Source organism: Talpa europaea (genome assembly GCF_964194135.1).
Source record: "Talpa europaea genome assembly, chromosome: 3".
NCBI lineage: Eukaryota > Metazoa > Chordata > Mammalia > Eulipotyphla > Talpidae > Talpa > Talpa europaea.
In genome coordinates, this window is record NC_140069.1 from 50,866,484 (window position 1) to 50,893,691 (window position 27,208).

General features: G+C 35.0%; 1 protein-coding gene across 1 annotated transcript in view; it reads right to left on the minus strand.

Moving 5' to 3' along the window:
* Positions 1-27,208, minus strand: part of PREX2 (phosphatidylinositol-3,4,5-trisphosphate dependent Rac exchange factor 2) — a gene marked incomplete at its 5' end in the record, with an annotated part of 262,693 nt that overhangs the window by 40,152 nt on the left and 195,333 nt on the right. The window contains 3 exons of the mRNA XM_084229429.1: positions 1,149-1,339; positions 1,581-1,647; positions 25,025-25,139. Coding sequence (XP_084085555.1) covers positions 1,149-1,339; positions 1,581-1,647; positions 25,025-25,139 — 373 coding nt within the window. The remainder of the gene's footprint in view (positions 1-1,148; positions 1,340-1,580; positions 1,648-25,024; positions 25,140-27,208) is intronic.

The window sequence follows — 27,208 nt, forward strand, 5'->3', positions numbered from 1 at the left end:
GGTGTCCAATGCTTACTTAGTGAATGAAAGGAAACAGAATGAATAAAAATGAATTTATGAGAAAAAAAATCATTTCTCTGCTTATAAAAAGATTATAAAATGATTATTCAGCTGCAGATGATATTTCTTAGCTATAACTTTCTTAGGTCACTTGCATTTTCTTACAGTCTAGGCTTGTTACTTTTTATAATGCTTCAGTTATTTTACTGTTATTTATTATTACTTTAATTTTGTTGTTGTCTGTTCATGCTTTAAATCTAACATGAGCATCATAGCTTTATGATGCTACACAGTCCACAGCACCAACTGCAGTCTTTTGCATGAATTAAGTAACAGATAAATTTGAATGACCAATAAACTATCATCCTCAAAATCTAATTGGCTTACTACTTAGAAGAGGCTATGATCAATGATGGAAGACTTGCTGACGACTCAAATTACAACGAGCACTAATAGTGCCAGATTACTTCCTCCTACATAGTTTTACTTCCCTGTGAAAATGGAGAAGTAACAGAAGAGGAGCAAGTAATTATGAAGAAGGAGTTGACTTGCTGATTTCAAGTCTGACTTGTTCTATGAATAATTCAGATATCTTTCATCGCTGCCTCCCCACAGACCATGATTGCCTAAGACAAACCACCTGAGTAGAACAAATCCAAGATCCCTTTAAATTTTCAAGAACATAGTGTATGAGCTCCTGGACAATAATTCTGTCAGTAGTAGGAAGACAGTAGTAACCCCAAGGCAGCATTTAATCCACAATAACTGGGAAACAGAGATCCAAACCAATAAAAAGTGGAATATCTATCAAGCGCAGTGATTTAAGTTTAGCTGGTTGCATCAGCTCCAACCATGCAATTCCTATACTGAAAAAAAAAATGATGCACATTTTCTACCTAAAGTATAATTCCGTTAATAGAAGTACAAGGGAAAGACGATTCTGGGTCACCATATTTGAAATGTGGATGGCATTCATTTTTATGAATAAATAGTCACTGAAAATATAAAAACTAAAATCAGAAAACACTGAATAAGTATTAATTCATTTCCAAAATCTTATACCAAATACATGAGTCCTTTGAATGTTTCTGTTATAATTTCATGAAGCCAAAAGGTAAACAAGAACTTCCAAGTGTAAATTCACATACCGATGCACACCACTGTTGCACATGATGATGTGGCAGGCTCCGAGCCTGTTGCACAGCTCTGAGGAAACTGACAGCAGCCCAACTCCAGAGGCACTGCAAGCTGTGTTTGCACAAGCAGCTGTGCGCTTGGACCTGATAAACGAGGCTACCAGCCGATAAAGTTCATCCAAAGCATTGAGAGGCCTCATTAGCTGCAGAAAAAGTGATGAACAAAAAGTTCAACATGTTTAGCAGAAAGAAATCCTTTCTGGATGGGATGCAATTCAGTTGTTACAGTTTTTAATGAGTAACCTAAAATATTTTATTATGGAGGTAACAGAACTGGAGACCACCAAGGTTTATAATTACACATTGCTCAAGATCAAAGCAGAAAAAATAAGTAATCAGGTAGATAAATGGCAGAGTAAAAAAAATGCAAACACCCGTCTTTACCTTATCTATGTAGGCAGCTTTGGATGTAGAGTTTGGCGGTGAATTTGACTTGTCCAAGTAGAATGCCCTGCAAGAATCCAAAGAACAATGGTGATCATAGTTAATAATATAGTTTTAACTATGGTTAATGGAGTAGCTCTTAAATGTTCTCATCACAAGAAGAAAAGAATTGTAATTAAATACAACAGCTTTTACTCTCAGTGTAACTACCTATGGATCCTGAGCAGAAAAGGTGCTCTATAGGGCATCACAGACACTGGTAAGGAGTGGGGGTGTTGTTGAGTATTTATTATTTGCATTTTTATTAAGATATAATACATAGAACTTTATATTAGTTTGTTATACAACAGCGATGTGACATTTGTATATAGTGTAAACTGTTCACCACAGCAGTTAACATACATCACTGCTGTGCATAAAATTTCACACTTTCCTGAAAGTTCCCAGTGTCATCTCATTTCAACTATAAAAGTACATATTTAGAATAATAATATGAGAACCCATGTATCCACCATTATGTTTCAAGAAATCTTAACATTCTGCACTTTTGATTCACTATTTAAAGAAATAAAACAGTGCAGATACAGGTACTACTTACTTGTACCTGTATCCCTTGTTCAACCTTCTCAACTGCCACTCTTACTCAATTCTCCCTCCCCAGGTTAATTAATTCCCCAGTGCTGTAATTTCTCACTTCCCTGCTTTACCAGGTTATCCATACTATTGGCCTAAGTGGAAGCACCAAGAACAGATGTGATTTTTTTTTTTATTCTTGTTAATACTGATGTTATTAGAATTTCAAACTTTTGTGTTTTTATTTTCATTTTGCATACATTGGTTGGCTATCTGCATTTCTTCTTTTATTAGCCTGCTTGCACTTACTTTTATGTAGTTTCATTTCCTTTATTTACAATTAGGTATTACTTTTAACAGCAAAGGTTAAATTTGATGTTTCCCTTTCACTTTATTTTGTATCTTTCATTGTAGGTTTACTTCTTCAAGAATATACAGTTTTAAAGTAGATTATTCAATTAATATTTTTAATCAATGTCTGTCACTGGTATACTCCGGCATGAATTCTAGAATCTGGATTGACAATACATTTTCTCGAAACACTTCTTTGTGTCCACAATCTAGTTGTTTTTGTCTTGAGGTTAGTCTGTATTTTCTCTCTGACAGGTTAAGATTTTCTTTTTTTTTAAAGATTCATTTATTTATGCATACTATAACTGGGGCACACGCCAGAGGTGTGTGTGTGGGGGGGGTGGTGAGAGGATTCACCAGAGACAGAGTAAGGAACAGAACAGGCAGAATGACCAAAGTATACTGCTGAGGGGAGCAGCAGGCGAGTCAGGAGAGGTCTGCTGCACCATGTGGGTAGCTCCCTGGCCCCGGATTGAACTCATGCTGCAGCAGCTGTGGATAGCTTCATAGGTTGCCTCTTAACCCCTTGTGCCACCAGGGAGGCCCGATTTTCTTTTTATACTTAAAGTTCTGAAGTTTTACTACAAAGTATATGGAAGAGTCAATGAAACTGACAATTGAAAAGATTAAAACAGCCTGACAAAGTGCAATGTTTGAAATATAAACAAAGGAATGCCATCTATAAAAAATGGTAGGGAGATTCTTCAAGGATTCATGGATGGTCTTCCTTTGTTTTTATTTCAAGCATGCAAAATATTCTTTGCCAACATGTTTCAATATTTCATTTTCTTCTGGGTCAAATTTATCTTCAATTGCCAATTTCTTTCACTCTTTCATTATGTTAGGTTTTCTCACATGCTTTGGGATTTTGTTTTGCAAGTTCATTCAAAATGGATGATTTTTTATTAAGCTTTAATTTGGCTTTATTTAGTTTTTTGATGCATATCCATCCTCTCATCATCCTTCTCTTACAAATGATTTTTTGTTCATTTTGTACCCAGAACCAGTTATCTGTAATCAGTTTAATATTATTGATTCAAATATGACATTGTATAGACATCTGGATTATTACTACCATGTAATTTGGTTCAGTTCTTGTTTAAGGCCATTAGGCTTTATCCTGCCATCTTAAATCCACAAACTCTATAGTCTCAAGCAGTAGTAGATTCTTCACCCCTTCTCAGAAGTGGAAGAGCCTCTCTCTCCACCCTTTTCAACCAGTGGGCTGGCCCTTGTTCTCCACCTTGTGAAGAATGTTCTTCACCTTGTGAAGATTTTTCATTGCCCTGGAGAAGTTGTAACCCTCTCTCCCCACCCCATTCCTCCAGTTGACCAGGCTAGAAGTAGCACAGCCCACAACTTATTACTAGGATTTTTCTTTTGATTTAGGCCACTGATATAAATTGTGAGCTCAGTTGTAGCTTTTACACTTTTTGCCTTCATATATTTTTTTAAATTAAGATTTATTTATTTATTTATTTATTTATTTATTTATACAAGCACTGGGTACAGTCAGAAGCAGAGGAGGGTGAGAGAATTCACCAGAGCCAGAACGGGGAGCAGAGCAGGCAGACAGACAAAATACACTGCTGAGGGGTGCAGCGGGCACAGCAGGAGAGGTCTGCGCGCCATGTGGGACCCTCGCCGTGGCCAGGGATTGACCCAGAACTGCAGAGGCTGCAGGCAGCTTCGCAGCCCAGTGCTCAAACACAGCGCCAGCAGGGGAGGCCCTGCCTTCATATTTTATCAAACATTGTTATATGCTAGGAAAGGAAGAGGTGCTTCAAAGCTGGAAGTCAGCTTAGTCAGTTGAAGTCTTTCCTCAAGAGTTGCTTGATAGAAAAAATAATGTGATTATAAAGAGTACACAAATCCATGGATAAATTGTTTAGCCTCTAAGGGTATCAGTTTCCTCACTCTTAAAATGAATATTAGTATTGTCTAACATATAGTCAGCATAATATTGAAGGTTAATGGATACATATGAAGTACTCAGAACTGTGGTAAGCAAACTGGGCTCATTCAACAGACAATAACTTAATCAGGTGCATGAAGTGGGAAGCATCTCTTGGAGCAATTTTAGCAATGACAAGGAATAAAATTAAGGCTAAAAAACCCTGCCTTCTCCTAAGAGCATCTAAAATATTTTATGATTATATATAAAACAATTAAATTTAAGATAGATATTTGGAATCTATATGGTTCCATGATCACTATGTAAATAGAGGTTCATATCTCAGGAGAAAAGAAAATTTAAGGTTAAAGTAAAAAAGAATGCCAACTGAAAGGTTTACTGGGTGTATTAATTGTAGAAATTACAGCTTTTCTATACTTTGAATTGTTTGGAAAGGAAACTATAATGTGAAAGCAGTCTATAGAACATTAGTGTCACCTAAGGAAAACTACCACAGAAATCGTCATGACAGCTGGCTGTGCTCAGCAATCTCCTTGTTTCCTGAAAAAGATACACTTTTTAAAAAAAATCATCACTGATTCAGCCACTTGAGATCAGGATCATGTCGATATAATTCTGCTATATTGACTTAAATTAACTTGACAGGAATCAGAAAATTTTTATTAGGGCAAAATCTTTATAGAAAAAAAAATTTAAAGAAGGAAGCCAGCAGAAAAACCTTTATTATTTTAAAATACAGAAACAACCATATCAAGTGGAATCTCATTGAGAAACAATTTTTTCTTCTCTAAGTTGCCATATAGAAGAATTAAAATTAGTAAATTAAGACAGTAAAGACATCTATAACATAACTGCACCATTCAAAATATTCTTAGAAGATAGTGGCTTACTATAAATTCAAAGTTAAATATATTTACAGATATTTTACCATCCTCCAGGGTTACAGATAATCATAGAACTTCAGTATTTTTCAGAATATGACAAACTGTAGACAGGAAATAAATTTCTGATGCACTTCCCTTAATTACAAAAGTCTTGCATTGTCCCTTAATCAAAATTTATGAGAATGTTAATGGTAAAATTGGATTAATGCCCAAAATGACTACAGTTTATTATGCTTTTGAGGTTAGTAAGAATGAAGTCATAGTCCTTTTTCTCAATATAGTAAATCTTATTAAGACCATTTTGAAAGCACTGCTGCTATTTCATATGGGCTGAACAGTGATTTTTCTTTCATGCTGATATATATCAGGCTTTGTTGTCACAACTTTGTAAATTAACTCTGTCATATAAGATGGATACATTATGATAATATTTTTTCATTTAGTAAAAGTAGAATAAAATACCAATGAAAGAGGTGATAACATCATGTTACAAGAAGTAATATGTATCATTATGGCATATATAATATATATGTGTATATATATAATTACAATGAAACTAGTCTTGGACATTTATCTCATATAACCCAATAGCAAAGACAAATACACAGGTATCAGTAATGCAAGGCAGAAAGTGATAAGTAAGCTAAGAGATATAAAAAGTTATTGAACTAGGAAGGTCATGTAAGAATACGGCATAGTGTTGACTTTGATGATGGAGGAGGTGTGCTTCCCCAGTCCAATGGGGAAGCAACATTTCAAATAGAGGCACCACCATGAACAACATAGCAGATATAAAAATGAATGGGCCAATTTGGCTGAAAAGTAGGTTCATGTAAGGTAGCAAAAGAATGTTGGACAAGTAAGTGATAGCTATACTGTGAGGAAATTAAATAACAAACAAAGATTTGTAAATAATGTGTTAAGCAGTAGAGAAGCACAAAGTAGCTAATAGCTGTCATTATAAAAGTAAAAATAAATGCATGACACATGAGATATGAAAATTTGGGGAATTTAGAGTGGAAAAAAACTCAAAAAATGAAAAAGAAATCATTCAATATTCATAACAAGACCATAGTAATGTAAACAGGGAATCGATGTTTGCCATGAGAGAAAGAAAATGAGAGGGGGGAAATTGAGATTAGTTTATGTAGTTATGCAATTTAATGTACTAATTTAAGAATCAGGAAAATGTTTTCTCAAATGTGTAAGGAATGAGGATCGTAACTCTGTAGGATCATGCTAGTGTGCAGAGATGGCCAGATTTTCATACAAGGAGAGACACTGCAACCGCCTGCAGCAAGATATTTAAACCTATTGATTTTGTCATAGGAGATTCAGAGAAGTTAATCAGTGAAAAATCTGACATCCTTTTTACTTGGCACATTTCCTTCCTTTTCTGGGCATGTTGGAGGATATCCAATTTCCAAGAGAAATAAATAAGATATGAGTCACTAGTGTGTTATAAGTAAGTACAACAATGAATTATTCTGTTCTGATTTTTGCTGCATTCTTGATTCTTTCAGATCATTACTTAGGAAATCACCTTTATACTTATTCAAATTTAGAGAAATTTCTCACTTGGCCAGACTCACATATACTTGAAGTAATATTATGTCTTGTCTCAAAATATTATAAACTGTATCAGGTAGTTTTTGTATTCTAGCAACTATTCTGCATTTCCAAAAGGAACCGAAACAGTATTTGGTCACATATGGGTATCCGTTATAGCATAATGAAGAGATGTCACTGATACAGACATAGTCAGGATATAGAAATGTCACCATAGCAATGGAATAGCAGTTGACTACAGGTGTGAGTATCTCATGAGCAAGAATGTTAAAATATTCTGTCTACCAAAACACTTTTAACTAGAAAAGAAATTCAATGGAAAATTTCATCAAAAGACACTGATCTCCCGTATAAATGAAAATCACCAGACAGGTTCAACCTGTGCCCACATGTGGATAAGAATACATGATGAGTGAGTAGGTGGGGGAATGCTAATTTGCACCTTCATTCCACCCACATTCCATCTCCGTAAGTCTTAGCCTTGAGTTATCTGTGGTATGTTTCTCTTAAAATTACATGAAAAAAATCCTGAATAATGACATAAATTTGGATTTGCCTGGCTAGATCTGCCTTTTGGATTATCAAAAATGGAGTACCTATAAGATTACTGTCATGATAGAATGCCCTATTATCAACGAACAGCTCCACTTATGTTTGAATGCTGAAGGAAAAAAAAAAAAGAAAAACTCCTGGAAAATTAACAAGAAATATATGTGATCCCAGAGACATACCCACATTTAAACAAAAAAGGATTTCTCTGATACTTTTCTTATACTGTTGCGTCAGGCAACACTGCACTGACAAAGACACAGGAGTCTTGGAGCAGGCTACATGATGCAGGATGCTGCTGAGAGCAAGATCTTGGCAGTTTTTATTTATAGAATAATCATACAGCATCAGCTACGTGCGTTAGGACAAGGAAAAAAGGATGAGTGAAACTCAAGAATGTTATCCAGGGCTTGGGGGAACATGAGTCTGCTGACCATGTTATCAGCTTGATAACCAAGTGCTGTAATCAAAACTGGACCCCGTCCCCTGGCTATGGTCCTAATGTTATCAACAAGGCATTCCACTGATCAGCTTTTGGGGTCCCTTGTCATATATCGGTACTCGGCCACCCGGGTGTTCCCAGTCATACCTCAGGATGTATGAGTCGGGAGTAAGTTTATACATCTGTCCTCAGCCCCCCGGGTGTTCCCAGTCATACCTCTTGATGCATACCCTTGCCAGAGTGATCAAGCTTTCTGCTCTTGATTGATATGAAAGGCACTTTGTAAGGTTTGGCTCTTATGACTGTGACTGGGCAGTTCTGACCTTTGTATATGAATGCAGAACTGTAGGTAACCATAATGGTGGCTGAATAGGCCATTTAAGTCTAACAGACCCACATGATACCCTGAAAACAAAATGATAGTATCAGGGATATTAGACATACCCCACTATTCTCTATTGTCGTCATAACCTCATATCATTTTTCTTCTTTTTGACAATCTTCAGTAACTTGACTGAATTAAATTGCTATTCTCTGATTTCCAAGCACTGTTTTACTCCACTTTGGTTTCTGTTTCTGTTTTCATGAATCTGGTAGGGTGATAATTCCTTTTCTGCGTGCATATATCACAATAAACAATAGCTACTGTAAAAATACTGCATACCACATATGTTCCAATGGAAGCACCATATCACAGTTACAAAAATGAAACCTTTGTGAAAATGGACAGAAAAAAAACACATTCTTAAAATTAAGAAAGCTTTTCCAAAAATAAACTATCTCAAATATAAAATATCTTATATCCAAAAAATTATTAAAGGAAAGTTATATTTCTATTTTAAACTAATTCTACTTATTTGATAGTGATATCTCAGAAGGTTGACACTTCCATATTGTTATAAATTTTAGACTTAAAACTACCAAAGTCTTATAATATCTTAATTGACAGTAAATTAACAGGTCAGCTCCTTCTCTACCATATTATTCCCTGTTTTCCTTATTTGACTCCAATCAGCCTTCAAAATTACCTTTAGGGGAAGAAACACTAACTTATAAGGAAAAATCAATTGGGTTACCCTCAGACTTCTCTGAAGAAACACTACAGGTAAGAAGAGAATGGAGTAACATATTCAACAAACTTCAAGACACCAAATGCCAACCAAGAATACTTTACTGTGCAAAGCTCTCCTTTCTCTATGAAGAAAAAATATGGACCTTCTCAGACAAACAGAAACTCCGGAAATTCATTACAACTAAACCCCTACTCAAAAAAATTCTACAAGAAATCCTAAAGCCAAAACCAACAGAGGATTGATCAAGAAGAATATAATAAAGTGAGGAATAAAATCACAAAAAAGACAAACAAAATGGCAAACACAGATGTCAACATATCAATATTAACTCTAAATGTAAATGGATTAAATTCATCAGTAAAAAGACACAGAGTAGCAGACTGGATTAAAAAACAAAATCCAACCTTCTGCTGTCTCCAGGAAACACATTTAACCACAAAAGATAAACTCAGACTGAAAGTAAAAGGGTGGAAAACAATCCTACAAGCAAATGGACCAAAAAAGAAGGCAGGAACAGCTATAGTTACAGCAGATGAAATAGACTTCAAATTAAAAAAAGGAAACAGAGACATAGACTGACACTACATTATGATCAAGGGTACACTACATCAAGAAGATATAACACTTGGGCCTCCCTGGTGGCGCAGCAGTTGAGCGCTGGATTGTGAAGCTGCCCGCAGACTCTGCAGCACCGGTTCGATCCCCGGACACCAGGTGAGGGTCCCACATGGCACGCAGACCTCTCGTGCCACCCACTGTTCCCCTCAGCAGTGTACTTTGTCATTTTGCCTGCTCTGCTCTCCCCTCTGGCTCTGGTGAGTTCTCTCACCCTCCTGCACCTCTGACTGTACCCAGTGATTGTACAAATAAATAAATAAATCTTTAAAAAAAAAAAAAAGAAGATACACTGGTCCAACCAATATGGAGAGCTGTGTGGAGATTTCTTGACCTACGAAACATAGAGCTGCCATATGATCCAGCAATTCCACTCCTAGGTATTTACCCAAAGGACACAGAAACATCAATTCCAAAGAGCACCTGCACCTCTATGTTTATAGTAGCACTGTTTACAATAGCTAAGCTTTGGAAACAACCCAAATACCCAAAAATAGATAACTGGATCAAGAAGATGTGGTACATATACACCATGGAATATTACTCAGCATTCAAAAAAAGATAAACACATGCAATTTGCAGCAACATGGATGGTGCTGGAAGGGATCATGCTCAGAGAAATAAGTCAGAAAGAAAAAGAAAAATACCGGATGGTCTCACTCATAGCAGGAATCTAGAAAACTTAAATAAGGGACCAGGAAAATGAATATCTATAAGAAAGTGAAAATCAAAATCAACAAACAACTATGAACCAGAGACACTCTATGGGTGGTGTGGGGTGGGGAGGAGAGGGATTGGGGTCAAAATAAGGGGGTTGCAATTGTATGGGGAATATAAAAATAAAATTTATTTTTAAAAAAAGAAAATAAAGAATAAAAGACCAATATGAAAAAAAAAAGAAGATACAACATTCATTAACATATACTCACTAAATGAAGGAGCAACAAATTATCAGCTCTGAAAACGGACATTAAAAGAAAATAATTATAGAAACAAGTTCAACAATCTAGAGGAGACGGACAAATTCCTACAACTCCACAATCACCCAAAGCTAGATAAAGAAGAAATAGAACACTTAAACAGACCAATTACAAGCAGCGAAATTGAAATGGTAATCAAAAACCTCCCCAAAAACAAAAGCCCAGGACCTGATGGATTTACAAATGAATTCTACCAAACATTCAGAGGCGAATTAGTGCCTATCCTTCATAAACTCTTCCAAAAAATTGAGAAGGAAGGGACAATACCAAACACGTTCTATGAAGCCAACATTACACTAATACCAAAACCGAACAAGGACAACACAAAAAAGGAAAACTACAGGCCAATCTCCCTAATGAACACTGATGCAAAAATCCTCAACAATATTTTAGCTATCAGAATCCAACAATGTATCCATAAGATAATTCACCACGACCAAGTAGGATTCATTCCTACAGGGACACAAGGATGGTTCAACATCCGAAAATCAATCAACGTTATCCAACACATCAACAAAAAGAACATAAAAACCATATGATAATATTAATAGATGCTGTGAAAGCTTTGATAAAGTGCAACACCCATTCATGATAATAGCCCTTGAAATTCTTGGGATACAAGGAACATACCCCAACATCATAAAGGCCATATATGACAAGCAACAGCCAGTATCATTCTCAATGGTGAAAAGTTGAAAGCATTTCCATTAAGATCTGGAACAAGACAAGGATGTCCACTCTCACCACTGCTTTTCAATATAATACTGGAAGTCCTAGCCAGAGCAGTAAGACAAGAGAAAGACATACAAGGAATCCAGATAGGAAAAGAAGAAGTCAAACTATCACTATTTGCAGATGATATGATAATATACATAGAGAACCTCAAAAACTCCACAGAAAAACTATTTCAACTCATCAATCAGTTCAGTAAAGTGGCAGGATACAAAATCAACACGCAAAAGTCAGTAGCCTTCCTACACACAAATAATAAATCTGAAGAAGAAGAAATCAAAAAAAAAAAATCCCTTTTATTATCAAAACAAAAAAAAATCAAATACTTGGTAATAAATCTAACAAAAGAGGTAAAGGACCTATACAAAGAAAACTATAAAACACTGTTAAAAGAAATAGAAGAAGACACAAAGAAATGGAAAGACATGCCCATGGATTGGATGGATAAACATTATTAAAATGGCCATCCTACCAAAAGCAATATACAGATTCAATGCTATTCCAATAAAAATTTCAATATCATTCTTCAAAGAAATGGAACAATTATTGATGAAATTCATGGAATCACCAAAAACCCTGAATAGCCAAAGCTCTCCTGAAAAAAAAAGAAGGGAAAGGAGGCATCACACTCCCAGACTTCAAACTATACTATAAAGCCATAATCATCAAAACCACATGGTATTGGAACAAGAACAAACACAGAGACCAATGGAATCAAATAGAAAATCCAGAATAAACCCACAGATTTATGGTCGACTAAGCTTTGACAAAGGAGCAAAGACTATGCATTGGAGCAAAGAAAGTTTGTTCAATAAATGGTGCTGGGAAAACTGGGTCGCTACATGCAAAAGAATGAAGCTTGACAACTACCTCACACCATACACAAAAATCAACTCAAAATGGATTAAAGAACTAGACATAAGACCAGAAACCATAAAATACATAGAAGGAAATATAGGCGAAACACTACGTGATATGTACATCAAAGACATCTTTACAGACACATCACCCAAAGCGGTGATAGTGAAGGCAAAGATAAACAGCTGGGACTACATCAAATTAAAGAGCTTCTGCACAGCAAAAGAGACAATAACAATAACAAAGAGAAACCCACCAACTGGGAGAACATTTTTGCACACAACACTAATGATAAAGACTGATCGCAAAAATCTGCAAAGAGCTGATGAGACTCAACAACAAGAAAGAAAATAAGGGCCTCCCCGGTGGCACAGCGGTTGAGTGCTGGGTTGCGAAGCTGCCCGCGGCCTCTGCAGTGCCGGTTCGATCCCTGGCTGCTCCCCGGCCACCAGAGGATGGTCCCACATGGCGTGCAGAACTCTCCTGCCGCCCGCTGCTCCCCTCAGCAGTATACTTCGGTCCTTCTGCCTGCTCTGCTCCCTGCTCTGGCTCTGGTGAATTCTCTCACCCTCCCGCGCTTCTGACTGTACCCAGTGCATGTATAAACAAAACAAACAAACAAGCCAGCAAACAAATAAATAAAGCATGCCTCTATTAAAAAAAAAAAAAAAGAAAGAAAATAATCCAGTGAAAAAATGGGCAGAAGAGCTAAAAAGAAACTTCTCTGAAGAGGAAATGCAAATGGCCAACAGGCATATGAAAAAATGTTCAACATCACTTGTAATCAGGGAAATGCAAATTAAAACTACCATGAGACACCATCTTACACCAGTGAGAATGGCACATATTAAAAAAACTAGCAACAACAAATGTTGTCAAGGATGTGCAGAAAAAGGAACTCTCCTGCACTGTTGGTGGCAGTGCAAACTGGTCCAACCACGATGGAGAGTTGTGTGGAGATTTCTGGACCTACTAAACATAGAGCTTCCATATGATCCAGCAATTCCACTCCTAGGTATTTACCCAAAGGACACAGAAACATCAATTCCAAAGAGCACCTGCACCCCTATGTTTATAGCAGCACTGTTTACAATAGCTAAGCTTTGGAAACAACCCAAATGCCCAAAAATAGATGACTGGATCAAGAAGATGTGGTACATATACACCATGGAATATTACTCAGCATTCAAAAAAGATAAATACATGCAATTTGCAGCAACATGGATGGTGCTGGAAGGGATCATGCTCAGAGAAATAAGTCAGAAAGAAAAAGAAAAATACCGGATGGTCTCACTCATAGCAGGAATCTAGAAAACTTAAATAAGGGACCAGCAAAATGAATATCTATAAGAAAGTGAAAATCAAAATCAACAAACAACTATGAACCAGAGACACTCTATGGATGGTGTGGGGTGGGGAGGAGAGGGATTGGGGTCAAAATAAGGGGGTTGCAATTGTATGGGGAATATAAAAATAAAATTTATTTTAAAAAATAAAAAAATAAAAATAAAAATAAAGAATATTTAAAGAGCATGAATGGGTATGGAATTATATCCCTTTTTAAACAGGAAAAAAAAAACGAAAATACATACATAGTGGGAGACGTTAGCACTCCACTCTCACCAATGGACAGATCAACGAGACAAAAAATAAATAAAGACACTAGAGCCCTAAATAAACACACAGAACTCATGAACTTAACAGATATCTATATTACACTGCATCCCAAAAAACCCGAGTACACATTTTTCTCAAGCGTACATGGATCATTCTCCAGAATTGATCACATACTGAGCCACAAGACAAATATCAACAGATACATGAAGATCAAAATCATTCCAACTATCTTCTCTAATACAGGCATCAAACTAGAAATAAATCATGAAAAGAAAACAGGGATCCCTCCCACTTCATGGAGATTGAAATTCACACTACTGGAAGGCCACTAGATTAAAGGGGATATCAAAAAAGAAATTAAAAAATACTTTGAGTTGAACAACAAGGAGGACACCACTTTCCAGAATATATGGGATGCATCAAAAGCAGTAATTAGAGGAAAACATATAGCAATACAGGCTCACATCAACAAACAAGAAAGAATTCAATGAAATAACATAATCTCACATCTCAAAGACCAAGAAAAAGAACAACAAATAAACCCTAAGTCCAATAGAGGAAAGGAAATAATAAAAGTCAAAGCAGAAATAAACAAAATAGAAATTAAATAAAAAAACAATCCAAAAGATCAATGAAACCAAAAGTTGGTTCTTTGAGAAAATAAACAAAATAGACAAACCTCTAGCCAGGCTCACAAATTAAAAACGGGAGAAAATCACATATAAATAGGATTATAAATTAAAGAGGAGAAATCACAACAGACTCAGTAGAATCAAAAGACTAAACAGAGATTACTATGAACATTTATATGCAAACAAATTCAACAACCTACAAGAGATGGACAAATTCCTAGAACAATATAATCATCCAAAGCTGGATAAAGAAGAAACAGAACACCTAAACAGACCAATTACAAGCAGTGAAATTGAAGCACTCATCAAAGCACTCCCTCAAAACAAAAGCCCAAGTCCAGATGGCTTCACAAATGAATTCTACCAAATGTTCAGTATTGAATTAGTGCCTATTCTACACAAACTCTTTCAAAAAATTGAAAAAGAAGGAACACTAACAATTATGTTCTATGAAGCCAACATTCCATTAATACCAAAACCAAACAAATGCAGCACACAAAAAAAGAAAGTTACAGGCCAATCTCTTCAATGAACACTGATGCAAAAATCCTCAAGAAAATCCTTACCAACAGAATCCAACAATGCATCAAAGGGATAATACACAACAATCAAGTGCGATTCATCCCAGGGCACAAGGATGATTCAACATACGAAAATTGATCAGTGTAATTCAACACATCAACAGAAAGAAAAAGAAAAATCATATGATCATATCAATAGATGCTGAGAAAGCATTCAACAAAGTCCAACATCCATTGATGATGAGGCCCTTGAAATGCTCGGGATAGAAGGAACATACCTTAACATGATAAAAGCTATATATAACAAACCCATTGCCAATATTATTTTCAATGGCGAAAAGCTGAAGGCCTCTCCTTTAAGATCAGGAAAAAGAAAAGGATGTCCTCTCTCACTACTGCTCTTCAATATAATACTGGAGCTCCTAGCCAGGGCAATAATACAAGAGAAAGACATAAAAGGAATCCAAAAAGGGAAAGAAGTAAAACTATCACTATTTGCGGATGTTATGATAATATACTTAGAGAACCCTAAAAACCTCCACGGAAGAACTACTCAAAATAATCAACCAGTTCAGTAAAGTAGCGGGATACAAAATCAACACACAAAAATCAGTAACCTTCCTATACACAATCAATCTGAAGAAGAAATCAAGAAAACCATCACTTTTATAATTGAAACAAAAAAATCAAATACTAGGGAATAAACCTAACAAAAGAGGTGAAAGACCTGTACAAAGAAAATTATGAAACACTGTCAAAAGAAATAGAAATAGAAGAAGACACAAAGAAATGGAATTCTTCCAATCCTGCTCATGAATTGGAAGAATTAACATTATTAAAAGGTCCACCCTACCAAAAGCAATATACAGATTCAACGCTATTCCAGTAAAAATCTCAATGACATTATTCAAAGAAATAGAACAAATACTGATGAAATATATATGGAACCACAAAAAAACCACAAATAGCCAAAGCCCTACTGATGAAAGCAAAGGAGAAAGGATGTATCACGCTTCCAAACTTCAAGCTATATGAAAAATCCATAATAATTATAACAGTTTGGTATTGGAACAAAAACAGACAAACAGACCAAAGGAACCAAACAGAGAACCCAGACATAAAACCACACTTATATGGACAACTGATCTTTGACAAAGGAGCAACGAATCTGCAATGGAACACGGACAGTTTGTTCAATAAATGGTGCTTGGAACACTGGACCACCACATGCAAAAAAATGAAACGAGACCCCTCCCTTTCACTATGCACAAAAATCAACTCAAAATGGATAAAATAAACTGTACATAAGACCTGAAACCATAAAATATATAGAAGAAAATATAAGGAAAACACTATAAGACATACATCGCAATAACATCTTTAAAGACTCATCACCCAAAACAGTGACAGTGAAGGCAAAGACAAACACCTGGGATTACATCAAACTGAAAAGCTTCTGTACAGCCAAAGAGACATTAACCAAAACAGAGAGACACCCCACTGATTGGGAAAAAAATCTTTGCACTCCATTCCACCGATAAGAGATTGATCACAAAGATATACAAAGAATTCACATGGCTCAACAAAAAACAAAATAAACAATCCAGTCAAGAAATGGGCAGAAGAACTTAAAAGACATTTTTCCAAAGAGGAAATGCAAATGGGCCAACAGGCATATGAAAAAATGTTCAACATCACTTATAATCAGGGAAATGAAAATTAAAACTACATTGAGATACCATCTTACCACCAGTAAGAATGGCACATATCAAAAAAACAAGCAACAACAAATGCTGGTGAGGATGTGGTGAAAAAGGAACTCTCCTACATTGCTAGTGGGAGTGCAAACTGGCCCAACCACTATGGAAAGCTGTCTGGAGGTTCCTCAGTCTACTAAAAATGGAGCTACCGTACAACCTGGCAATTCCACTATTAGGGATCTACACAAGGGACACAAAAATATTGATTCAAAAGAGCACCTGTACACCTATGTTTATTGCAGCACTATTTGCAATAGGTAAAACCTGGAAACAACCCAAATGCCCAAAAACAGATGACTGGATCAAGAAGATATGGTATATATACACAATGGAATATTATTCAGCAATCAAAAAGATTAACTCATGGTATTTGCAGCAATGTGGATGGAACTAGAAGGAAATATGCTCAGTGAAATAAGCCAGAAGGAAAAAGAAAAATATTGGAGGGTTTTGCTTATAGCAGGAATATAGGGGAACCAAATAAGACATCAGTGTAAAAAAAAGTAATAACAGTACAAAATACAGCAAAGCAAAAATGGACAATTATAAATTAGAGACATACTGCAGGGGAGGAGGAGGGAGAGGGATCAGAGGGAGGGAGAGAGGAGCACAGGGAACTGAGGTGATGGCGCATGGGTGGATTGGTGAAGGAAACTCTCTGGGGACTACACCTGAGGGGTTGGGGGGAAGCAAATACTGTTTAAAAATGAACAATGATGTAAAAAAATTAATATTGAAAAATTACCTTCATAAAGCATAGAAGTAAGCACTTCATTATCTTGATTAACATCATTCAAATTTCTCCAGCACTGAAAGTCTATAATTTGGGCATTCAAAGTCTTTTCTAACCATCTACTAATAGCTTTCCTGTCCCATCTTTTAACTCTTCAGTCAGCCGTGTTCATGCCCCATTCCCCCAACACACCAGCCATGTGAAAACCTCCCTAACTTCTCATATTATCCCCTCTACTTGGAATTCCTTCTCAGCTCTTTCTACTTGGGACTAATCCTTCAAACAATTCTCAAATCACAAGTACTTCCCCAGTAAAACAAATGTACCTCATGTACCGCACTACATTATACCAAGTTGAACTTACTCTTTTGTCTTTGCTAAATTTTATGCTCTCAGTGACCCATTTATTAATATATGTAATCCTGTAACCAAAGACAGTGCCTGACACATAGCATGTAACTAGCACCTGCACTGAATTAAAATTTTATTTCAAGAGATCAATGAAAGAGGAATGCTGTCATTCTAGCCTAGATTACTTACCAAGCAAGAAATAACTCATTTCTCACATTAAGAGCTTCAAGTACAATGTGCACAGTCTTTGTTCAAAGTATACACCAAGGTATTGAGTATAGGGGAATCACTATTGCACTTATAGCTTTTAGTTTTGTTTAAAGAATAACAAAATGACACTTTTTGGGGTATCACTTATGGCAATTAAATGGGAATTGAGGCAAGATATGGGAAGTGAGGTCCTCTGCCTCAATACCAACCACCTTGGAGAAGGTATTGATAAGAATTTATTCTCCAACTTACTTTGGAAGGAAAGCCACAAAACCCAACTTCAGATACAAGTCTTTGTGATCAGCTACTCTACCCTTTATCTAAGGCAAATATTAAGATTCTACAAAGCGCCTTTTAATTAATACTGCTTACAGTCAATAATTACTAGCTACAATGAACAAATAAGAAAACCAAGGTTCAGAGATATTAATAACTTGCCCTAAGTAATACAGTTAGTCAATGCAAGCATGAGAACAGCAATCCAAGTCTGGCCACCTTTCCACCTTGTACATTAATACAGCCACCAATTCTAGATCATTAACCTTCTGTTCTTATTATTCATATCACTGCAGAAATCTCATATTTATCTCAAATCAACTGAAAGTTTTTTCCATTGGCCTATATATGCCATTTGATCTGTTAAGAATATTTTTTATTTTCATTTGGTTCATAAGTAATAGAGTGAGTCCTACTACATTTACTAAGATGCTTCTTCTTAAGACTACCAAGGCATTTGTTCATCTATTATCTTCCATTGGATTTTCTCAATGTGTCTCATTTTGGATCTGAGTTCACTAATATCTCAAGTACATTAAGTTCAAAGTTTATACAACTGAAGCACATCTAAGAAGGTTTTTAACTTACATGTGCACATAGTTGCATGAAATATGCTATGAATGGAATAGTAACATAGACTTTTAATTTTAAATGATTAAAATATCTTAATATTAATAGATATAAATGAAAATATAAATTTCAGTATTATTCTATTAAAATATTTTATTTATAAGGTTTCATTATTACATAGTTATGATTATATGCACAGTGATATATGTGCATGCATATATATGTGTGTGGTATATACATACACACACACAATTACATATGCAATTACATTGGTTATTTGGCCATACTTTACCTTGGAATTTGATTCAAAAAAACATGACTGATAAATTATTTTGACAGCATTTAAAATGTATACAGATGGGCCTCCCCTGGTGGCACAGCAGTTGAGCACTGGGCTGCGAGGCTGCCCGCAGCCTCTGCAGCACCCGTTGGATCCCAGGCCGCCGGCAGGGGTCCCACATGGCGCGACAGACCTCTCCTGCTGCACCCGCTGCTCCCCTCAGCAGTGTGTTTCATCAGTCTGCCTGTTCTGTTCCCTGCTCTGGCTCTGGTGAATTCTCTCACCCTCCCACGCTTCTGACTGTACCCAGTGCTTGTGTAAATAAATAAATAAATCTTAAAAAAATATATACACAGATGAACTCTTTTTTTTTTCTGACAATGTGTAAGAGTCTACAAGGTGCATCCACATGAGGGCAAAAAAACATTAGAAAGTTTGATTCAGAGTCAGATTCCAGAGGTACTCTGTTTTCAAGTAGCACTAAGAATCCACTGTTCAGCCCCATTTGCTTTTTCTGTCATTCTGGTATTTGCCATATTTTCTTTTGTAGTTCTATAGCTATGAAATTATTCTTTTTTGGAGAAAACCAATCACAGTGCTTCAATTTCCTTTAAAACAATTTGAAATTCTCATTTTTCAAAGAAGAGTTCACATTATTTGTATTGTAATTAACACATTATTCTGCAGTGATTAAAACTGCATTGTTATTTCCCCAAGGCACATATTAATATTGGGATTATTCACTATTTGGGAGAAACAATATAGCACTGTGATAAAAGAATATGCTTCGGAGTTGGAAATATCTAGTTTGAGTCTCGATTCCATCATTGTCAATTGCCGGTATGAGCAATTCACTATGATGTGCGAAGTCTCATTTACTGTTTTGGTTTCGATTGTTACCTTTATGTTAGTGACTCCAGACTACTGGCAGGAACTTCTTGGATGTCAACCCTACATCCAATTTAATTCAATATTTTGCACTTTCTGTCCCAAAGATGCTTCTCCTGTTGTACCACAATATCAGATAATAACCTAGGCACCCAATCCATTATTTCTGTCTCTCTCTTAATACACTGAGCATTGAGTCAAGACTTCTTTTTTCTACATCCCAAATATTTTTAAAATCTATGCCTGCCTCCCTATCTTCATTTCTATCTAGTTAAGATTCTCTTTTAAAAAATGTATTGCAACAACATTTTTATAACTATATATTTGTAGGTTCAGGTATATAGCAATATATAGTTCCTCATCTGTAAATGCTATATTATGTTCTACAATTTTGGGCAATTATGACAATTATTACATGACTTTTCTATCAAAAGCTCAGGGCCCAATCTAAATTTCCTGATGTAGGGGTAAAACTTTGTTAGGATAATTTACAATTATTCACTCACTTTTCATGGTACATCTACCAAACAAAAGAAATTTGAAATGTCAGCAAAAAATAACTGAAAAAGGTTATAGGAACAAACTTCAATGAAAGAGGTTTGACTAGTATGCTTTGAATATATATTTTTAAGACTGATTGTCCTTGTGATCTGCTTGGAAAGTCAGCAGAGTTAAAAATAAAAATCAATCTTGGTTCCTAAGCATTAACAATTTTTCCTCACTTAGTATATGCCCCTAACTGATTCTTCAGGGTATGCTTATTTTCTCCTTGACACTTCCAGCTCTTATTTATTCCGAAGTAAATTCTGAGCACAGAGCACTTTGATCTTTCCTTTGCTTTGGTGAAAACAATAGCCTTCCTTAGTGTAGAGATAGAGGTGATTCTCTTTAAAGGTTTCTTTTAAAAGATGATTCTATCTGGTTCTTCTTTTCAGACATAATATCTACTCATTCTTAATAAACAGTATCAAAATGAAGGACTTATTAAAAAAATGTGAGAACTCACTTTTAGGTAATTTAATCTCATTTGCTGCTCTTACTTAAAAATTGCGTTAAATAATAGATAAAATTGCAACTTCTTTAGAGCAAATGAATTCAGGTGAATTCAGACATGAATAAGTATAGTTCAGAAAAATGAAATGATTATGTACAAAATGTGCATTCTCAGAAAGAAATGGTAGCGACACTTAATAGAATTACAGTATTTTTCAAATAAAGAGAGATATATTACACCCAACAGTGTCATTATAATTTCATTTTCAATTTCATATGATCTGGTCTCATGTGAAATTTATGAACCTTGGCTATGCTGATGAATTTTTGTGAAAGAGATTTCCAACAGAGTCAGCATCCATACCCTTCAACTGGCCCAGAATTTTCTGGACAGAAAATGAAGTAGCTGGGATAGTAGGATAAATACAGTAAAATGATAATATCACTAAAAAAAAAAGTCAAATATGGTTCATTTAATCTGATTTCCAATTCAATGAAATCACTTTAAAGGCACTTACTATGTACCAAGCACAGTGAAGAACAGTTACTGAGTAACTCACAAATCAAAATAAAACAAATGAAGTCAAAGAGGTTGTTAAATTTTAAAGAACAGAGTAGTTCATATTAATTCCAGCTGAATTTATAACTGAAGGCTTCCTGAAGGAAGATAAAATCTGAGATGGATCCTAAATACACTCATTCAGCAAAAGGAAATTGAGGAAATAGAGCTGAAGCACGTCTCAGGTGTCTGCTGACTAAAGAGAAGAACTGAAAGGAAAGTAGGCAAAGGAGGGCATATGGATTCTGTCTGCACATCTGCTTCATGACTACTCTTTTCTGAACTTCAGCCTCCATAACTTTGTAATTTTTCCTTCCCCCCTTTAGGATTTTCATACATACTGTTCCTTCAGCCAGAATCTACCCTCCCATGCCTTACCTATAACTCCTAGTCTCACTCCCCCAAACAACATAACCCTACTCTTCTTTGAGATCTCTGTTTAAAGGTTACTTCCTCAAGTAATTCATTCTTGAACCCCTCAACCATCTTCTCATCTTATCCCCTATTAAGACTGATTTCTTTCTTATACACATATGGAACATCTTCTATTTTCCCTACATATTTTCACATGTTGCTATAAATTATTAGTGAAAATTCAGGTTAATGTTTATCACAAAAAAACAGCCAAGGATTTTTACCAGGCAGAAATCATGTCTACTGTAAGGCCCACGTCATGAAGCCTGGCTGGGTACTTGGTGGGCAGGTATGATTTATGTAATAAACCTAAGTATCCTGCAGTTCAGTTAGATTTACATTTAATTCTGTGAGAATTTGCGACAGAAAAGTAACTTATATTTTGCAAATGTTAGATCCTTTATATTTGTAGTATATAAAAGTATAAAAAAACTTTTAGAAATTATATATTCATTCAACTTTTTTGTATATTTACTTATTTTTTCCTGCTACTCAAGAATCACTTCTCATATAAAACAAACTTTACAACTTTGAAAATATCCTGTGTTCCTAATATAAAAACAGAAGGAAATTGAATTCCTATTTATTTTGTGAGTAGTCCTAGAGAAACAGAAATATGGATGCATCATAAGGTATAAACAATGGAACCTAACTTAAAGACAAAATGGAAAACAAACACAATCATGCTGCAGAGGAAATAGAGAATATTTCCAAATGATTTAAAAGTAAATAACATCATTTCATAATTCTAAAAGCTGAAGATTTATAAAGAAAATAACTGAAGGACAAAGAATATGTGTGTGTGTGTGTGTGTGCATTCTAAAGTTTCTTTCCCTCTTCTCTGACTTTATTAAGATCATGCTCTTGTTGATTTAAGGTAGTTTTCACAGTTTCTCAGCAACAGAAAAACAAAATTTTCCACTTAAATTTTGGACAACTGTTTGCTATCCAAGCAAGGAACGGGAAGCAGTGTTTTATGAATTGAAGGCTCAGAGGAAAGAAGAGAGGGGAATGGTGACAGGTACCTAAGACTAGAGAGGGAAGGGTGAAAAAGTTGTACTTCATTGTTTCATTCTGCTTGATAGCTGTACTTAAAGACAAGAAATGAAAGTAAGTCCATGCAATCCTTCAAATCTATCTCATGCCAGGAGAACATATTCATTGACATTTTTTTCCCTCCAAGGTAGAGAGAAATGATACATTTCATGTAGGTAAAATAAACCCTGAAAGAATGAATAACTGATGGTACAGTATTCAAGCAATTGGGGGCACTTGATAATATCTGATGCCAATACTTAAGTAATAGATTATTTATTTTCAATGTATAATGTTTTCTCCATTTACTAACATGACCTAACATAATACAAAAATTATGGACTTTTAAAGGAAAGAAGTTAATTTAATGATTTAAGTCTTGGTCTTACCACTTATTATCTCTGTAAAATTGTATAAGTTCTCCCTAAAATGGAAATGATTATATGAAACTCATAGGCTTATTTAATAATTCATATAATTCATCTAAGCATTGAACTAACTCAATATATCCTTAAAAACTGGTAGGTACTATGACTATAATTATCTTTTCTTTTAAGTAGGAAATTTTTTCTACCTATTCTTGGATATTCTGGAGAAGTGTTGTAATGGAGTCGAATACACTGTTTCTCCTTATTTGACAGTGAAGTCCACTGGTCTGCTGTGGTGCCAAGACCACCTAAGAAGGGACACAGGACATGAGTCTGGTAATGAGTGCCTCTCCAGGTCCTTTTCTAAATTTCTTGGGGGGTCAGTGGGAATAAGGTGTGTGTGTGCAAACACCTCTCTTCTTTTTTGAATGTTACATTGAGATGTGAAACCATATCCCCCAAATTACATAAATTAATGGCAAATGATTACATCCAGTTAAAACAAAAATTCAAGATTAATTTTTTTCCCTGTGAAAGCAGTGAATATATATGCTTTTGAGAATTGGTAATCTACATAGGGCAATAAAAGTGGGGCAGTTCACGAAACTTTTTAGTCAGAGTGATCAGGATCTCCAACAACCTCTTAGGAGGAAGAGAAAATGAGTAATCACAAATGATATTGGGGGCTTTGAAGCTGAGCATTTCAAAAGGTGATAAAATGTGAAATAAAGTAAAAAACTGAAAAAGTAACAGATTGGTATGAGACAGAGGTGCGAAGAAAAAGCATTCATGGTAAAAGAAAGCCCACCCCATTGGTCATAACAAGAACCAACACTTCCTTCATTGGGAATTTTAGGAATGAATTTATCTTAACTATTTAGCCATACCATGCATAAAACCAAAATGGCACAATAATACGGAACTCACCAGTTTATTTAATGATCCATATAACTCATCTAAGCATTGTAATGAACTAATATATGTTTTTGATTTATTAAGGGTTCAGTTAGAACTAAAAGATTTTTATTTTAAAATTAAAAATCGTAATCCATTCATAATTTTAAATTGTGCTATATCAGCAGAGTCATTTATAGCAGGGAAATACAAGTGTTAATAATTTGTTGAAAATTTAAGCTCCGAAATTATAACACATTTCATTTCACTTACGGTGGCTAATTTTTCCTATATTTTTTTATTGCACTAGTAAGATTTTAGATGGGAAAAAAACAGTAAGTGCAAACATTAATATATACATTTGAAAGTAGGTATTATTCTAGAACCAAGCTGTGTCATATCTTTTGTGTTGAAAATGTTCTTTCTGGGTACAGGTGCCAGGTATTGAAAGGTACATAGAAAAACCTATTTTTCTCTTAATCCATTGAACCTCCTAGGGGACATCAGTATAAAATATATCAACACATTATTTTCTGGGCATGGTCTCCTAAATATTTAATCTTTTTATCTTCGTCAGAAATGAAAACATGAGTATAAGCATTTTCACACATTTTTATTAATTATTTTTTGGGAAAACTTTAACCCACTAGAATATTTGAAATATTAAACTCAAGATAAGAGGACTTTTTATCAAAAAAAAATCACCTTATATATAATAAATAATGTCAAAAATTCTATTCATGTGTTCCTGTGAAAATATGAAAAGAAACTTATCTTTTTAAAAAAATGAACAATTACATACCTGAGCTTCTGGTTGTATTGTTTGACCTTTTCCAATGAGGCTGTATTTATTTGGGCTTGAAATTCTTCAACTGAAACATTTTCTCTATAATAATATCCTTCCATGCTTTCCAGTGCTGTATAAATAAGTAAGCAAATGTACTTTTCACCTGATTTTATAACCCAATTTTGTCACACTTCATGTAATCTTATTGGTGATTAGCAAATGTGTTAAACTATCTTTGCCCAATCCCCATCCCTGTTCTTCTGCTCTTAGAATAAATAACAAGCATTTAGTGATTATCTTTAAGTAGGGAAAGGTAATTTCTAATATAAACTGTTTTCTGTTTTTAAAACATTTGTATATTTTTTTGTGAAGTTAAACTCAAATCTCATGCATATTACTTATATGGATAAACAAATATATACATATATGCACCAAATACACTCACATACATATATTACACATATACATATATTACACATATACATACATATGCTTGAGAAGCAGAATTGTATATTCACGTACATAAAAATAAAAAAAAAATGATCTTGCCAATCTCCCTATATATTCAGTTTCTCTTGTGGTTGCAATTAATTTATAAAATATCAACATAAAAAATAAGAAGTATATTGGGCCTCCCCGGTGGCGCAGCGGTTGAGCGCTGGGTTGCGAAGCTGCCCGCGGCCTCTGCGGCGCCGGTTCGATCCCCAGCTGCTCCCCGGCCACCAAAGGAGGGTCCCACATGGCGCACAGACCTCTCCTGCCGCCCGCTGCTCCCCTCAGCAGTGTACTTCGGTCCTTCTGCCTGCTCTGCTCCCCGCTCTGGCTCTGGTGAATTCTCTCACCCTCCCGCGCTTCTGACTATACCCAGTGCATGTATAAACAAAACAAACAAATAAATAAATAAATAAAACATGCCTCTATTTAAAAAAAAAAAAAAAATAAGAAGTATAGATAAAGTGAAAACTTAGAATATTACCTCTACTCCAATGGTTAATCTTATCAAATGCAAATAAGCATAACCATATATGACTTCCCATTAATTTTTAGTGTTGCTGAATTAATGCAGATTTCCTTCTTTACTAATAATATTTTTGCTTGTTTCTTTTACCTTTAAAATTTGTGAGGTGCTTTTTTTTAACCTTTTGGAGAGGGAATGAATATATAAAATACAAGACTTCCTAAGAAGTTGGAACAAAAGGAGAGCAATGGATCCAATGGGAATGTAAATTATTTTCCTTGAAAGGTAAGGATTACTGTCAATTTCAGCAAACCATTTCAAAATTAACAAAGTATTTAATTTTCTTTCAAAACTGTTACATAGAATAGTTTCTAAATTAGACAATAAGGTTTATTTTTCCATAAATTGAAAAAAACTCATCACCATTTATTTTTTGGCAAAAATAAGAAAGTCACTGCTAATTTTAGCTGTGCTATATTTTCTAAACTCGTTAGATTTCTAGAGCACTTGAGAAACAACTTTTAGAGTACAGCTAAATTGGAAATTTTTAAAATGATGTTATGGCTTATAATTGAGAAAAGCATCTATGGAAAATTAGGGAGAAAGCTTACTACATTTACTTCAGTACAGGAAATCAAATGTGTGGGCTTATTTCAAAAAGTGTTTATTTGTTTATTCCTCATGACTTGCACATTAATTAGAATATTTGCAATTGGTTCAGTGAACTTTTCATCTTGAATACTCACAAGAAATAGAAGGAAATCTTCTTGATAAAATAACCTTTAAATACATGTCACACTCATTTCCATTAACAGGAAGTTATTTTAAAAGCCAAATATTCCAAGATTCAGTCTTAGTCTTACTTCAACATGAAATATTCTTACTAGTTGTAAAGCTAGTAACCAAAGATCTTAATTGGAGCAAAACCAAACCTCCTCCCTCCTCAGTAGTTGTGTGACCTTGGGAATGTTAATATCTGAGATACTCAGGTTTCTCATTTATCAAATGGAAAATAAAGCATCTACTAATTATGGATATTGGGAAAGAATTAGTGTACTAAGAGGGCTCCTGTAACTACTCATCATTTACTGAGTGTTTTAGGTACTGGGCAATAGGCCAACTGTTCTACAGCAACCAGGTAATTCAATTTTCCATAAGATATAGATTATGTGTGTGTGTGCTGAGCCAAATAGGAAGTTTTGGGAGCTTACAATTCTATAAATATTTTTAAATGAATGCAG